A 16062-nucleotide genomic window follows, 5' to 3' on the forward strand; every position below is an offset into this window, starting at 1 on the left:
TCTCTGCTCGGCAGGGAGCCTGCTTCCTCCTCTCTCTCTGCCTGCCTCTCTGCCTGCTTGTGATCTCTCTGTCAAATAAATAAATAAAATCTTTAAAAAAAAAAAAAAAAAAGTCCCAGCGAACCATCGCGACACACCCACCAAACTGGGGAGCGCTTTTAAAACAGAATGATAGATATTGCTGAGGATACAGCAACACAACCGAAACTCTCGTGGAAGTGCAAACTGGTCCTACCTTTCCGGGCAACAGTTTGGCAATATCTGCTCACGCTGAACCTCCAGTTACCGTCCAGCCCAGGAGTTCCCAGCGATGAGCGGACTCGTCTCCCAGTGGCACTTGGATGCTCATCACCGCCTTATTCACGATAGCCCCAAACTGGAGATGGTACCATGTCCTTGAGGCAGCACCCAGAGTCAGTTCATGGCATGGAGAACTATGTAGCAGGGAGAACGGCCTAGAGAGGTGCTCCCTGAGCAGAACGACTTGCACATGGAAGCCGGGCATGAAAGCGCACACGCTGCCCAAGTTCATGTGCCTAGAGGTCCAAGCAGCGGAAACTAACACATAGCCATAGACCCAGAATGGTGAGTCCCTCTGGGGAGAGGGCAAGTTGTAGGAAGAACACTCACTAGAATCCCAAAGTTTAAAAAGCAGCAACAGTCCTCCTTGCTGCATTGTAGACCTCTGCTGCTTTGGCTGTTGGAGGTGGAAAGTTCAAGGACAGGTTGCCCATCTGAGGAGCCTCCACCTTCCTCGGAAGCCACCGGCTGGCCAGGCAGGGACTCAGGGGGAAACCAGAGTAGTGATCTCATTTTGGCTTCAAGGAAGATTTCCACTAGCAATTCCACTTCTCATCTCTTTATATGTAGGTATCAAGCATTTTCTTACCTGACACCATACCAGGCCCTGTTCAAAGTCTATCATTATTATTAACTAATTTAGCATGCTACCTTTTCCATTCATCCAAACCTCTGGGGACGTCTACCAGTGCGCCCTTTATCAAGCACTTACTATGTGGCAGACAGGAAGCTATCACTTAATTCTCACATGAGCCCTTGGGAGGCGGATATGTTGTTTCCATTACAGATTAGGCAACAAAGGCTCAGAGAGGTTCAGTGACTTGTCCAAGGTCACACAGCTCAGTGGTAGAGCTGAGCTCTAAAGCCAGCTCTAGCACTTCTCCAAGCACCAGGCTGATACAGGTGTAGTGACCACCTTGAACCAAACAACCTTTCCAGACAGGTTTTTTAGGCTTCAACTCCGGCATAATGAATCAGAATCTCTAGCCCTTAGACCCAACTGAGCAGTGGAGTATCCCACAGAGGTTGTTCAAAATAAATCCTGATCCCCATCTGGCACTACAGAGCCAGACTCCATGCTCTGCACACAGTAGGCGGTAGGGTCCATGTGTAGATGGAAGGAAACCTGCCTGCCTGGCTTCCTCTTCCTCCAAGAAGTGTGTGTCTGCGCAGGAGTGGAGGCGCTACGGAGTCCCTCCCTTCCTTCCAGTGTCTGGGCAAAAGGCATGTTTCCTCCTCTGGGAAGCCCTCCGGGACCACCCCAGCCTACCCCACGCGGTACTGCTCACCCTTTTGCTTTGCCTTAGTTGCCTTCCTCGTGTCTCAGTCTTTTATATGGACCAAAATGAACCATATGAAATTGTCTTCTCTGTAGGCCAACAGTAGCTGAAAATGGGACCTTTTATCCCGGCCAATTTAAGCATTTCCCTCCCCGGATGTCAATTCCCGCAAGGGCTGGGATGTCTGCGTGTGGCTCACAGCCGGTCCCCAGATGAAGCCCCGCACCCGGTAGGCACCCAGGAAACGATGGGTAGATCGCTGGGAGAACCTGACGGCTCCGAACAGCCGCGAAGCAACACGCGGGCCCCGAGGTGGAGCCGGAGGGCCCCGGCACCACCCTCTGCCCCGCCGTCCCAGGCGCAATCCCGGGCGCCTTCCTGGGGGCGGCGGCGGCAGCCCGGCGGGGTGGGGCTCGCCGTCATCCATTTACCAGCCTCGCCCCTCCGGCAGGCGCACGTTAATGAGATTAGCAATTAAAAAGCGAGTGAGCAGCCGGGGCTGAGGCGCGGGGCCACCCCCAGGCCGAGCGGGCGGGTCGTCCGGCTGCGGCGCTCCGAAGCAGCCCCGCGCGGCGCCCGAGGGGGAGCCGGCTTCCAGCTCGCGGCCATGGAGAAGTCGCGGCCGCTGTGGGCCAACCCGCTGCAGTTCGTCTTCGCCTGCATCTCCTACGCCGTGGGCCTGGGCAACGTGTGGCGCTTCCCCTACCTGTGCCAGATGTACGGCGGAGGTGAGTGCGGTCCGTGCGGGAGCCCCGACTCCAGGCCGGTAAACTGAGGCTCGCCGCGAGCGAGGGGGCACGGGGGTGCAGAGCCCGCCGTCCCGGACCCAGCACATCCCTATCCGCTGCCGACCTGTTACCCAAAACCTCCCTCCCGCGGCCTCTGCAACGCCCCAGCCCCAGCCCAGCGGCCGCCGAGCCTCCTCCGCACTCACTCGGGATCAGTGGGCCTCAGGAGGCTCTGGACTGTATTCCCCCGGGGCAAGAGGCTGACTTCTAGGGAGTAAAGCTGACATTCAAGTGTAAAAAGTGAGCAGGGAATTGTCTTCTTCAACAGAAACTCCTGCTACAGTTTTCAGATACGAAACATACTCCCAGCAGTTTGGTTTGAAACCGGTTACAAGGGTCTTGAGCAATTCTTAAAAAAAAATTTTTATTATTAAAACACTGGTTTGAATTTGGAGCCACAGATGGCAGGAAAGGCAAATCATTCTGTTTCTAATTTTTTCTTGTTTTGTTTTTTGTTATTGTTTTTTGTTTTTTGGTTTGGTTTTACAAATGTTTCCTCTTTTTCTCTGAAGCACCAGGGCACATTTACTAGACAGACCCACCTACGCCCATTGTAGTCCCTTAACATTGTGGGGAGCTTGGGAACACCTTAGTGACACGCCAGGGAGCGTCTCTGCAGGCCAGCCTATCATTTTGTAAGGCTGAGAGGGCTTGAAGTCTCAGCATTAAACAAGAGTTTTTTTCCTTGGTTCCGTTTCTAGAGTTCTACCGAAAGGAAATTATCAGAGGTCTGGCCAAGGGTGGCGATGGAAGGACAGTCTCAGTCTTTTAATAAGAGTAAAATGTTAGAAACTTCCCAAGCCCTCAAGGAAAGGGATTTAGTCCAATAAGTTATGGAACGTCCGTGTGCAGCCGCTGGGGTGGAGTTTTCAGAAACTTTCATAGGAGTTTTCTCCTATCGTCTATTCAGTGGAGGGAGGGGAAGTTAGATTCAAAACTGTACATAAGGGGTGGTCTCAGCTATGTTTAGAAATAGGCCAGGAAAAGAGAATGAGAACAAAAAATACACCAAAATGTTAACAGTAGTTAGCTCAGGGTGGTTTTTCTTTGCCTTGGAGTGTGTGTGTGTGTGTGTGTGTGTGTGATGTTTTCTATAATCAGGAATGTTTTTTCACCATAAAGGACAATAAAAGATGTTAGACCAAAGTATTAACAAGATTTAACCCATTTAAGAAGGACCAAGACCTAAAGTACTGCTCCCCTTAGCCTCCCTCACCTGTTCAAAAAAAAGAAAAAAACTGGCAAAAGGTTAACTCTCTGATTCCTTTTTTTATTCGAAGGGCATAAACATATCATAATTATGGGAAGGGTATGCTTTGCCACGTGGTATAATGGCTTCATAGCTGACTTTTCAAAGAATTGCTTGTCAGGATGAGATTTCTGGGTCCTTCTGTGCTCAGCACACCTACTGCCCACGATACCTTTGTCCTGGCTGCGTGGTTTCTACCCGTCGGGCCAGGTGAGCCCCACTGTCACATGACTGTTAATTCCTTGTTTCTAACATCACCATCCCCTGAATAGCCCGAAGGTGACGTGGGTTGGGTGGAGTAATTCTGAAATTGTATATATGTAGGGAGTTGCTAGGGAAATCGCAGGACCTTCAGGACCCAGAAGAGAAAAGAAGAAATCCTGTATCTGGTACAGGGTATACTCGGGCTGGCTGGGCTGGGTGGATGGAGAGAGATGGAGGATGGCCGATGGATGGGTAGACACCAAGGAGAGAGGCAGGATTGGTGGCTCGCTGGGTCCGGGATGGACAGAAATAGGCTGGGCAGGTGGCATGTTCTCAAGGTGTAAGTATCTACAGAGTAAAGACCCAACGGCTTATCCTGGCCCAGCCAGGGCTTCATCCCCTGACACCTGCTCCTCTTTCCACCCCATTTCCGCCTGCTCATCTGCCAGCCCCACCAAATGTTCTAGACTATTCTGGACAGTTCTCTGTCAGCAAATGCCTACTCCCTGCCTGCACACTTTGCATGAACTATTTCCTCTACCTGGGAAGCTGTCTATAGCCTGGAGGCCTCCTTTCTCTGCCTCCCATCAACCCCGGTGGTGGGAGTCAGAGGCGGCACCAAAAAGTATTGGTTGGACTGCTGAGCGGGATCTATTAGAAACACATGGGGTACATGAGGTGGGGATGCGCGTGGTTTTCCCTGAGCCTTTCCCTGTCCAGGGGTGTTGCCTATTAATAAGTGATTTATGTGGCCCAAAAGCCGGGCCATTTGCAGACCCATTCTTCACCTAAAGCTAAAGGGTAAGCCAACCACATCGTGAAAGTCTCCGGAGGAGGGTTTTTCTCAACAGCACCATGACCCGCCGCCTACAGCCAACAAAGGGCTTATTTATAAACTACAGGGCCAAGTTGTGCCAAAATACTTCCCAGAATAAAGAGGATTAGGGATCCATGCTCCTTTCCACGGGGCTGGCTCTGTGCGGAAGGGGGTGGGGGTGGGGGCTGTGTCCTTCCTGCTGTCCAAGCCAGGTCCAGCGCAAGGAATGTTAATTCTGAAGATTACATTTCGGGTACCAGCCGCCTCTGTGCAGCATGCGGGCGCTAGAGGAAAAATAGCCCAGACCCTCTCCGGGAACGAGTCAGCAGTCCTTGGTGACCGTGTCCGCGTCCAAGGCACTGTTGTTCTGGAAAAAATCCAGGATGCGAATGCATGGGTTCGCCTGTGTAGAAAAGAAATGCACCAGCAACTGCTTTTTATACACATGTGCTAGAATCATGGAAGAGACACCAACAGATGGGGAACAGTTGTGTGGCTGGTGGCAACGTGGATGATTTTCCCCCTAAGTTTTCTCTCTGTTCTATGGGATCTGTGAAGAGGAGGAAGTCGGAGGACTGCCTGCCTGCATGGGTTCGATGACTCTCAGACGGGATGTCCCACTTCCCCCCTCAAAGCCCCCTCTGCTCCTCTCTGGTGCTTAGAGCGTAGCCTTCCCGGGATCCTGATAAATGGCAGGTCTCTGGCCACCGCCCCCAGATATTCTGACTCAGGCACCTGCCGAGAGGCAGGGGCAGGATCTACCCTTCTAGCAAGGTCCTAAGTGGTGCTGATGCTGCTGGTCCTTGGAGCACACCTTAGACAGAGGTCAGGGGTGTTCCCATGCCACCCCCCAGGCCAGCAGCTGTTGGGAGTGAGATAGCAGGGTGCTGGGAAAACGTGGAGCAACCAGCTTTTGATAGGAGAAGTCAGATCTAACTTGGAGCATCTGATGATTATCGCCGTGTAAATGCTCCCACCATGGCTGACGACACACACGCATGTCCTGGGACACGTCCCACCGTGAGGTCCCAGGATGCAGGGCTGGCAGCAGTGTGCGCGCCGGCTCCCGTGAGCTGGTCTGAGCTGGCGCTGCGTGCCCTTGCAGCCACAGCCCTCCCGGCCAGCGCCTGCCCCCGGACAGAGCCACAGCAGCTCACGCGCAGATGGACAGGCAGACGGCACCTGCTGTGGCTCGCCATACAGCGTGTGTGCGCACGTGTGATCGATGAATGCACGTTCATATTTCTACAGTTCTCCTCAGTGGGATGGAAACCTGAGGTTCAGAGGTTGTAGTGCATCGAGCCCTTAAAATTTCCAAAGTCAACTCCAGATAGTAGGTGAGAGCATGTGCTCTGTGCGTCTCTCGAGAAGCCCTGACTGCTGCTGCTGCTACAGGGGCTTCTAGACAAGGTGCTGGGAACCGGCTGGTCTGGGCTCTTGGCCGCAGGCCCTCAATGTCCTCCTCCCAGCACCCCTGCAGTTGGTCCTGTCTGCCCCACTCAGAGATGGGAGACAAGTCCAGGGAAGAAAAGGGGGCTTCTGGAGGTGGAGCGGGGGCTTGGGCCATTTCCCTCAGGAAACCGAACTCTCCCCAGAACCCCTGGGGTTGGGGTTTCCTCTTCTGATAAAGGCAAGACCAGAAGTGACTCCTGCAGAGGCCTGGGCCTCCCCCCCCAACCCCCGCACACACCCCTGCCCCTCCTCAGGACAGGACTAACCCTGCCTGGCTCAGGGCCCTTCCCCACATAGCCTGCTGTGACATTCAACCACAGCTTCCCCTGCACACCAGAGGGGGTCTGGCCGAGCACCTGCTGTCTGCTGTGTCCACCCAAGAGAAGCCCTTGACACTTGCCGGCCAGCCCTCTCTCTCCACCCCTGCCCTTCCCCCAAATGTCAGTGCCTCCCCCCTCCCAGGGGGGATACCCACACTCCTCGCCTTTTCCAGGACACCCCCTACTCCTTAATTTAAAAGTGTCTGTAAAGCCACGTCTTACCATGCATGGCACCGTGGACTCGGACGTGGCTCACCCCGGTCCCCGCCCCACCCCCGCGGGGAAGGAAGACCCCCAACCAGATCACAGCGTCCACCTGCCAGTGGGGAAGCCTCTAGCAGCCCCCCGAGAGCTAGACCGCATGCTGATGTCTGGGTCCCACCCCCAAATCCTGAGTTGGTCTCACTCCAGTCCTTACCAGGTGGCATATTAAAGCTCCGCAGGGGGTCCTGCTGTGCCATAGGGATGAGAACCACCATCTGAGATCCTTCCCCAAACAGACACGAGCCTAGAACATTAAACAGTCAACAAGGCAAACCTCTTAGGAGTTTAATTTCAGTTCTTCAGCAAGCACGGATTGAGGATCTTCTGCTGCTGGGGACAAAGATGGTCATCACCCTGGAGGACGCGACAGCATGGGAAGGTCTCTTCCACAAGGAGGGGCGTCCAGAGGGCTCTTCAGGAGGCTTGACTAGGTGCCTCAGGTGGAAGGACTCACTGCCCGGGAGAAGCCAGGAGGGCTTCTGGCTGGACAGATGAGTCTGAGCTCACCAGGTAGATTTAGGGACAGGATCATTCTGGGCAGAAGAAACCATGTGTGAAGATGACACAGAAGGGTGTACATCTGAGGGGAACGGCTGGAAACTCCAGGTGGCCGGGAGGGCACACGAGGAAGGGTCCAGGAGGAATGCAAACAGAAGGGCCTTGACTAGCAGGTTGGCAAGATGGAACCAGCATAGCGAAGCCAGGATTCCAGGCGGGGAAGGGGCACCTTCAGACTTTACAGAGCCTACGGACGGACGGACCGATGGATGGCAGGACCGCGTTCACCAGGGAGGCCAGTGAAGGGATACTGCTGGCAGGGGGGGCTGGGCAGGGGATCGGATGGGCAGCTGCAAGTTCTAGACCAAGGTGGGAGGCAGGGTAAGCAGGACTTCCATTTTTCGTACTTGTGTTTCTGTTCTTTGTTCCCAAAAGTTGATTGGAGTTGACTCTACATAGACTTTTCTGGGAAAGCCCAGTTGGGAGGAGGTGACTGAGGAGGAGGCAGGCCATGGGGTTGGGTATGCAGAGAACAGGACCGCACTCCTCAGAGGGTGGTCCCTGGACAGCAGCTTCCGCATCACCTAGGAAATTGGGTTCTGTACTCCTTAAACACACACACACACACGCGCACACACACACACACACACACACCCCAAAAAGGAAAAAATCAGGGTAAAAAGTCCCTGTGTGGTTTTGGAGAAACAAAGGCATGGAAGTGGAAAGATGGCGTGAGTTTGAAAGCCTGAGTGAACTTCCCCTGAAAGTGGCTGCCTCTGGCTGTTTGGTGTCTTTGTGGGTCTCAAAGGACAGAGCCGAGATTTGCGGAGATAAATTTCATACAGAGAGGAGTTTCTTTGTAGGGAGCTTCTTGGGTGTGGCAAACAGATACAGTACTGGCTGTGATCATTAGAAAAATAAGTAGCGGGGTACCTGGGTGCCTCTGCCTTCGGCTTAGGTCGTAGTCTCAGGGTCCTGGATTGAGCCCCGAATTGGGCTCCCTGCTCAGCAGGGAGCCTGCTTCCTCCCCCCCCCGCCCTGTCTGCCTCTCTGCCTATTCGTGATCTCTGTCAAATAAATAAAACCTTAAAAAAAGAAAAATAAGCAACTTGTTCTAGAAGACGTATTTGTGTGTGTGTGTGCGCACACACGTGAGCACATTGAGTCATAAACGTAAGAATACATGTTCATGGTAGAAAATTTGGAAAATAGAGAAATAAAATAGAGAAATATATAAAGAAATACAAAATCACCCCAATTCCAGTAGCCAAAAAGTCATGACTGTTCGATCTGGAGGCATATTTTATATGTAATTCCATGTCTTAATGATTTTACTTTCCCTGCGACAATCAGCGATGGTTTCCAAAATCATTTAATATTCTTTGAAGCTGTGAACTTACACGGCCCTTCGAGATTCCGTTTACAGACGTAGCACCAACTAATTTGCCCATTCTCCAGGGTGGTATGGGACTTGATCTCACAAACCTTGCAGGCGAGATGTCTGGGTAGTAAGTACATTCTCAACAGTTTGCCTCGGACTAGTAGGGCTCCTGGCATGGAGGGTGGAGACCCTACCCCGAGTCCCCCGCTGATTACTAACGTCTCCGGCCAGCTGTTGACCCTCTGGAGGGGGCACCAGAGCTCCTTCTGGGAAGTCAGTCCTTTTTGCAGACATTAGTCCACTTATCCTTGTGAATGGGCTGCTGGGGCTGCCCAATGGGCTGGCTGAGAAGGTGAAACCCTCGGGTGTGGGCTTCCCGGGTGAGAGGGTCCAGGCATCTCTCCTGCTGTCAAAGGCTGCTGTGTCCCTGGGTCCTCTCCTTCCCGCCTTTCTCATGATCTGGCAGTCAGGTCCGGGCCGGTCACCTGCAGACGGGGCTGAACGACCCGAGTGTTCTGCGGGGCGAATCCTGCAGGCAGGGACACTCTGAGCTGCACGGTTCCCAGGAGCCCACCACTGTGGCTCTCCGCTCTGTGGGACCTTGTAACTCACAAAAAAAATTTTTTTTTTTTTGCTTACAAAAGTTTTTTTTTAATGTTTACTGGGAACTAGGGAGCCCTTTCTGTGACACGGCTAGGGAAACATCTGGTAGAATTTGTTGTTCCAGCTGCTCTGTCCACAGCCTTCTCTGCTGCTTGGTTCTTTCTAGAGACCCAGGAGATGCACTTGCTGTCCCTGCCTCACCTTCTGTCGTTTCCGCTGTATCCTCTTCCCCAGGGCTACGGGGTCATTTTTCATTTTTTACTTACAACCTGCATTGGCTTTAAATTCATTTGCCTTATTTTTTCATCTTCATAAAATCTTTTTTCTCCTTAAATTGTCCTTTCTTCCTCATGGCCTGATGCTCTTCCTTAAGCGCTGTGTTCTCTTGGCTCTTAGAGACCAGCTACTAGAAGTTGGCTACAGATTTCTTCTGTGCGTGCTGGCAAATTGCTTTTGAAGGAAAGCATTTGCTTGAGAAGCCTTTAGAGGAGCCCTTGTGTCTTGATCCGCAGTGTATTATCCGGGGGCCAAACACTGCCTTCTGAGCGCTCACCCTTCCTGAGGGAGGTGCAGAGCAGTATAGACTTGCCTCAGATCCAGATTACCTAATGCAGCCACAAAATAAAGGGAGAGTTCAAAGGAACCTTCTATGAAATTTTATGGTTTTAACAACGTGATGGTTTTAGCAACCATGACGAACTTTCCCAGACCTCTCCTGTCATCTCTCTCTGGGAAGAGCTTCACAAATTGCCCACCCACGTTGAACCACCCACAAAACCACTTACCATCCAGCAGCCATTCAGCAAACACTCACTGAACGTGTATTTTCTCTATATCGGGCCCCGTGGTGGGAACTGGAGATTCCATGGTGGGCCAGGCAGACCCCGTCTCCGCACTTGGGAGCTGTTTTGGGAAGTGGGGGTGAGCAGAGCAGTAGACTGTGAGGGGGGCACCCCCACTTAGCTTTGGGTGATGTGGAGAGGCTCCTGGAGGAAGCTGTGTGCATAGAAGGTCCAGCGAGCCTGAGGGACTCTGTCCTGCATCCACCAGATATCCACTGTGCTGGGCTCTCTGCTCTGTTCCGAGCAGACCAGCGAGCGAGGGCATCCCTGCTGTGGGGAGCGAGGCAGCAGGCAGACGCTGGAATTACAGCATCATGTCACAGGAGTTACTGCTCGGAAGGTCCAGCGGGGTGAGAAGTTGGAGGGTCTCTCTGGTGCGGGGGCCATGGTCACTAAGGCAGACCGGGAAGGCTCCTCTGAGTGGGGGCAGGTTGGGCAGAGAAATGAGAGAAGGGAGAAAACATTCCAGGCAGAGGGATCAGAGAGGGCAATTGTGTAGAGGCTGGACCAGCGGGAAGGGCCACGGGGCTCAGGGGCGTGAGGGAGGCCACCAGCCTGGAGAGGAGAGCAGAGCCCTGGGTCTCAGAGCCAGAGGCCATGGGAAGGAGTGTGGGTGTTATTCTAGGTGTGAGGAGAAGCCAAGCAGGCTTTGACCAGGTATGTGTGGGAAGGGCAGAGAGGGACACAGTTGGACCATCAGCTGTCAGGGGGGAACTGTGGAGTAGACGGACACCAGGAAGACCAGCCCCGGGACACAAGGATGCTCACTGGGGAGGTGGCAGTAAGAACTCTCCAGGCTCAGAGCTGTGTTTATATCTCAGAGTAGAATTGTCCTCTGTGACTAACCATTCCCCACGCCCAGGGTCGTGCAGACACACACGGGCCCGTGCTACCTGACCTATCTTGGCACCCCAGAGCCCTCTGAAGCTTAAGGACGAAGAAGGAATGATGGAATTCGAGGGTCACCCATCGGCAGCCAGCACAACGACGGGTGTCTCCCGCAAGAATCCTTAGGGGCTGCTCAGTCTGGCGGGCGGGGGTCTGATGGGAAACAGGAGGGTGATCTCAGCTCAAAATACCTCCCAGCAAAGTCACATCATCATTTCCAGGGGGGCAAACCCGTAACTTTCTGCAGAGAAACCTGGCAGAGCCTACCTTGACCAAGTGAGCCAAGTGAACCCACCCAAGAGCGGGGCAAGGCGGCATCATGTGCCCCCTGGACAAAGACCCAGGTGGCTTCGGTGTTCCTGCCAAAACCCAAAGCAAGGGACATTCCACAGAAGAACTGGTGAGGATTCTCTGGCAGGTCAAGGTTGTGAAAGACAAGGAGAGCCGGAGAGGCTGTCCCAGTTTGAAGCTGAGTGAGGGGATCCAGCCCGAGACGCCACTCGTGATGGTGAGGCCGGAAGGAGGATGGGGGTGGGGGAGTTGGTCAAATTGCAGGAAGGTCTGCGGGCTAATTTTTGTTTGTTTGTTTGTTTGTTTGACACAGATCACAAGCAGGCAGAGAGGCAGGCAGAGAGAGAGAGGGAAGCAGGCTCCCCACTGAGCAGAGAGCCTGACACAGGGCTCGATCCGAGGACCCCAAGACCATGACCCGAGCCTCGAAGGCAGAGGCTCAACCCACTGAGCCACCCAGGTGACCCAGGTCTGTGGGTTAAATCCCCATGCTGCTGCCATGTCACTCTCCTGGTTCTCCTTGCCCTGGGATTATGCAAGAGAATGTCCTTATTTTTAGGAGCAGTGTGATGAAGTATTGAGAGGTAAAAAGGGCAGGGGGCAAAAAACGAAGTAGTACGTAGAGCAGTGAATTCTTTCTCTCAGTTCTGTGGGTGCCTGGGGATTTCTCCAGGCTTCATCAGGTCTGGCTGTTGTGGGGATGTCCGCCTGCAAGTCCTCCCACGTGGGCACTCAGCATGGAGTTCGATGGGCCTTCGGTTCTCCTCCTGTGGCTTCTCATCCCTGGGTCATGGGAGCAAAGGATTTTTATCCATCTCTCCCTGACAATGGGGTCTGCTCATACTAAGGCAGGATCAGAGGAGAGAAGTCCGTGGAAGAGGGTTGGTCAGTGGACTCATTTTCAAACTCATCACAAAACTAATTTTCTTTTCTTGAGATACGCAGGAAAGTAAACTTTTTTTTTTTTTTTTTTTGGTGTCCGTTCTAAGAATTTTGATAAATGTTTGGTTGCGTTACCTCCACTGCAGTAATGCCCCTTAGAGTCAGCCCTTCCCTTCCCGACCCCCAACAACCACAGATCTGTTTTCTGTCCCTGTGGGGTTGCTGTTTTCCAGAATGTCCTATAAGGGGAATCATACAGTGTGGAGTCTTTCAAACCTGGCATCTTTAACTTAGCATAACACTTCTGAGAGTCTGTGGTGCAGTAGCATGGATTAGTAGTTTGTTCCTTTTTGCTGGCTAAGTAGTATTTCATTGGATGGATGTACACAACTTATCCACTCATCCAATGGAGAACCACTAAGTTGTTTCCAGTTTCTGATGACTCTGAGCGGAGCTGCTATAAACATTCATGCAGAGGTTTTGATGCGGATGTTGTCGCTTCTCTAGAGGAAACACATAGGGGTATGACGGCTGGGGCACACAGGAAGAGTGTGCTTAACTTTATGCGAAACTGCCATACCCCTTTCCAGAGCGGCTGCACCACCTTCCAGGCCAGCAGCAATGCCCGGGAGTCCCCCCAGGTCCTCACCAACACTCGATATTGTCAGCCTGGTTTATTTTAGCTGTCCTGATAGGTGTGCAGTGGCATCTCACCGTGATCCGTATGCTTGCTGTCACAATGAACACCGACATTGAGCATCTTTTCATGAGCTCATTTGCCATTCGTGTATTTTCTTTGCTGAAACGTCTGTTCAGATCCTTTGTACTTTTTTTGAATGGGTTCTTCGTTTCCTCATTGTTCAGTTTGGAGAGTCCTTTACAAATTCTAGATGCTGTCTTTGTCAGATTTGTGTTTTGCAAATGTTTCTCCCAGTCTTCAGCTTGCCTTTTTCATTTTCCTACTTGTGTCTGTCACAGCACAGTTTGAAAATGAAATCTGACTTATCATTGCCGTCCTTCATAGATAGTGCTTTTGATGGGGTAGGTGAGAAATCTTTGCCTAGCCTGCGGTCAGAAAGTTTTTCTCCTGGGCCATCTTCTAGAAGTTTTATAGTTTTGAGTTGTGTATACGGGTCTGTGATCCATTTTGAGAGGTATTGGCGGAGGGGGGGGGGGGTTCTAAAATGTGAGATATAGGATGAGATTCATCTTTTTCTGCATTGGTGTTCATTTCTAACACCACTTTTTTAAAAGATTTTATTTATTTATTTGATGGGCGTGGGCGCAACCTGGGGGGTGGCGGCAGATGGGGAGAGGAAGAAGCAGACTCCCTGCCAAGCAGGGAGCCCATTGCAGGGCTCGATCCCAGCAACCTGGGATCATGACCTGAGCCGAAGGCAGAGGCTTTACCCCACTGAGCCACCCAGGCACCCCTCTAAAACCATGTGTGGAGAAAACAGTTGCAGAGTGAACTCCCGGGGATCATGTGTTTGGATAGTTGGAGGATGGGAGGGGAGATAGAAATGTCTGATGGGCAGACCCCGAGTGCCCCTGTGACCCCTCCTGGGCACCAGGTCTTTGATTTCCAGCCTCCCCATGGGCCATGGGCCATCAGGCAGGCCCTGTCAGAGAGAAAATCTGCCATGGATCTTGCCAGGCCTCGTGTGGTTACTGTTTAACACCTTGGGTGCAAACGAGCTTTTCTTATGACAACTGAGAGTTTGAATGCTGTTCCAAGCAGGTGATGTCCATGCAACCTTTGTTGTTAAGTTGTTGGTGGTGGGGACCCCCCCCCCCCGCCCGCCAACAACACCGCCTCTTGAACTCCCTGCTCCAAGAAGAACCTGGGGAGATGTCAAGACATGTTTCAACAGGGCAGGATGGGAGCAGGGCCTGGCAGAGTCATCAGCACAGAGTCCAGAAGTGAGAGGGGAGCACGTGTCGTGGGCCCCAGTGTAAGTGGGGAGATCAGAGCTGGGAAGGCGAGGCCTGGTGGTAGTGGCATAGCTGGTGCCTTTCTCTCTGTGGTGGGAGATGGCCCTGCTTGGCTCTTCTTGGTCTTGGTGCCAGCGATCCTCTTTCTGGGATTTCTGCCCCGAGGAAAGAACCAAACACGTTGGCCAGGCTTTGTCCCACTGCTCTGTTTAGGATGACAAAGGATGAAATGAGTCTGGGCACGTTTTCCTAGCAGAACGCCAGGCAGCTACTGGGGGGGGGGGGGGTGATGCACACGGACATGTTGCAGTCGGGAGAGGGATCGTGAGATCCCGCCGGGGGAGAAGAGGGAGCTCGGGGGCTCTGTATGTACAGTGAAGGCATTGTTGCAAACATTAGACGTTCATGTAAGCATCTATATTTCATTCTTTGACTTGAACACTTTTGCAACCAGTTCCTTCTGTAACCAGCCCTTAATCCCCGCAGCTGTAGTGTCAGGGTTTTATTTTAATCAGGAGTCCTGCCCTCTTCTCCTCCTGGAACCTTTTGTCAGGTCCACTGCCAAGGAGCTGGGAGCCCAGGGGGAGAGATGAGCAGGGCTTCAGAGAAGGAGCGAAGGAGGGGCGGGGCTCCCGGGAGAAGCAGCAGGGTAAGACCCTGCAAGCAGGGGTGGAGGGAGCCCCCAGCAGGTGTCAGCAGTGGGGAGGGCTTCCAGAGCTATGGCCACACCCCTGGCTCCCCGCTGTCATCACAGGCATTCATCTGCTGATGCCTGCTCAGGGACCCATGAGTTTTAAATTTGTGTTGGTGATAGTACTCTTCATTAAAATAAAATTTTAGACCGAGGGCCCCTGCATAAAACAGATATACATACAATAGAGGTACTCTGTCAAAGAAGATGGTGGTCTAGGCTCTGTCTGTTGGGGACCCCTTGTCTCCCCACACATACATCATTGGTTGGTACAACAGAAGATGGACTAAGGTTTCTGGCAGAGGAGCTGGGGCAGCTGAGGCATTGAGAAAGGCACTCAAGGGGCTTGGGACAGTGGCAGTTTACTACCTGGGATGGAAGTATTTCAACGTTTTAACTAACAAGTCCACATGTCATCCATGGACAGATGGTTGAACAACTGGATGGATAAGTAGAAAGATGAAAAGATGGAAGAATGGATGGACGGATGGATGATGGATGGTTGGATGGGTGAATGGATGAGTGGTTGGATGGTAGATGGGTGGATGGGTGGATGGTTGGGTGGATGGGTAGGTGGATGGTTGGATCGGGTGGATGGATGGGTGGGTGGATTGATGGACGAATGCAAGAACACAGATGGATGAATGACAGATGGGTGAGAGGAATGAAAGAACAGTGTGTTGGGGAGCCTGGGTGGCTCAGTGAGTGAAAGCCTCTGCCTTTGGCTTGGGTCATGATCCCAGGTCCTGGGATCAAGCCCCGCATCAGGCTCTGCTCAGCAGGGAGCCTGCTTCCCCCTCTCTCTGCCTGCCTCTCTGCCTACTTGTGATCTCTGTCTGTCAATAAATTAATTTCCTAAATCTTAAAAAAAAAAAAAAAAAGAACAGTGGGTTGTGGAACAAGGTAGAAAAGAGTGAAGGCAGAGGGTTGGAGGATGGATGGAAAGGTGGAAGGATGGGTGGGTGGAAAGGTAGAAGGATGAATGCATATGTGGAAAGACTGAAGGAAGGAAGGGAGGGTGGCTGGAGGGATATGTGAATGGAGGTCCTGCGGGCTCCAGAGTGAAACGTGTCAGTGATGGCCTGGTCTTGGCCCTGGACACCCGCAGGCAGCTTCCTGGTTCCCTACCTCATCATGCTCATTGTGGAGGGCATGCCTCTCCTGTACCTGGAACTGGCTGTGGGGCAGCGCATGCGGCAGGGAAGCATCGGTGCCTGGAAGACCATCAGCCCCTACCTTGGTGGTGTCGGTAAGTGGGTCCTCTCCCATCTGGGGCCCCCTGGAGACCCCCCGCTGTATCCCGGACACTGGGGGGTGGGGGTGGGAGCCCACGGGCAGAGCAGCTGGAGCAAGGAGCCCGCACAGGTTCTAAGAGCA

At 52.8% G+C, this 16062-nt stretch overlaps 1 protein-coding gene and 1 long non-coding RNA gene across 2 annotated transcripts in view; both read left to right on the forward strand.

Annotated features, from left to right (window-relative positions):
• The first annotated feature begins 1935 nt into the window (after positions 1-1935).
• The window catches only part of SLC6A20 (solute carrier family 6 member 20), a 32533-nt gene continuing 18406 nt past the window's right edge, over positions 1936-16062 (forward strand). Inside the window, exons 1-2 of the mRNA XM_047695927.1 lie at positions 1936-2308; positions 15794-15934. Coding sequence (XP_047551883.1) covers positions 2188-2308; positions 15794-15934 — 262 coding nt within the window. The 5' untranslated portion in view covers positions 1936-2187. The remainder of the gene's footprint in view (positions 2309-15793; positions 15935-16062) is intronic.
• LOC125081350 (uncharacterized) lies at positions 7605-15410 on the forward strand. The gene is made up of 3 exons (XR_007121652.1): positions 7605-8101; positions 15209-15210; positions 15374-15410. It is a non-coding gene; the product is annotated as an uncharacterized LOC125081350 (long non-coding RNA).

This window comes from Lutra lutra, chromosome 1 (genome assembly GCF_902655055.1).
Source record: "Lutra lutra chromosome 1, mLutLut1.2, whole genome shotgun sequence".
Lineage (NCBI taxonomy): Eukaryota > Metazoa > Chordata > Mammalia > Carnivora > Mustelidae > Lutra > Lutra lutra.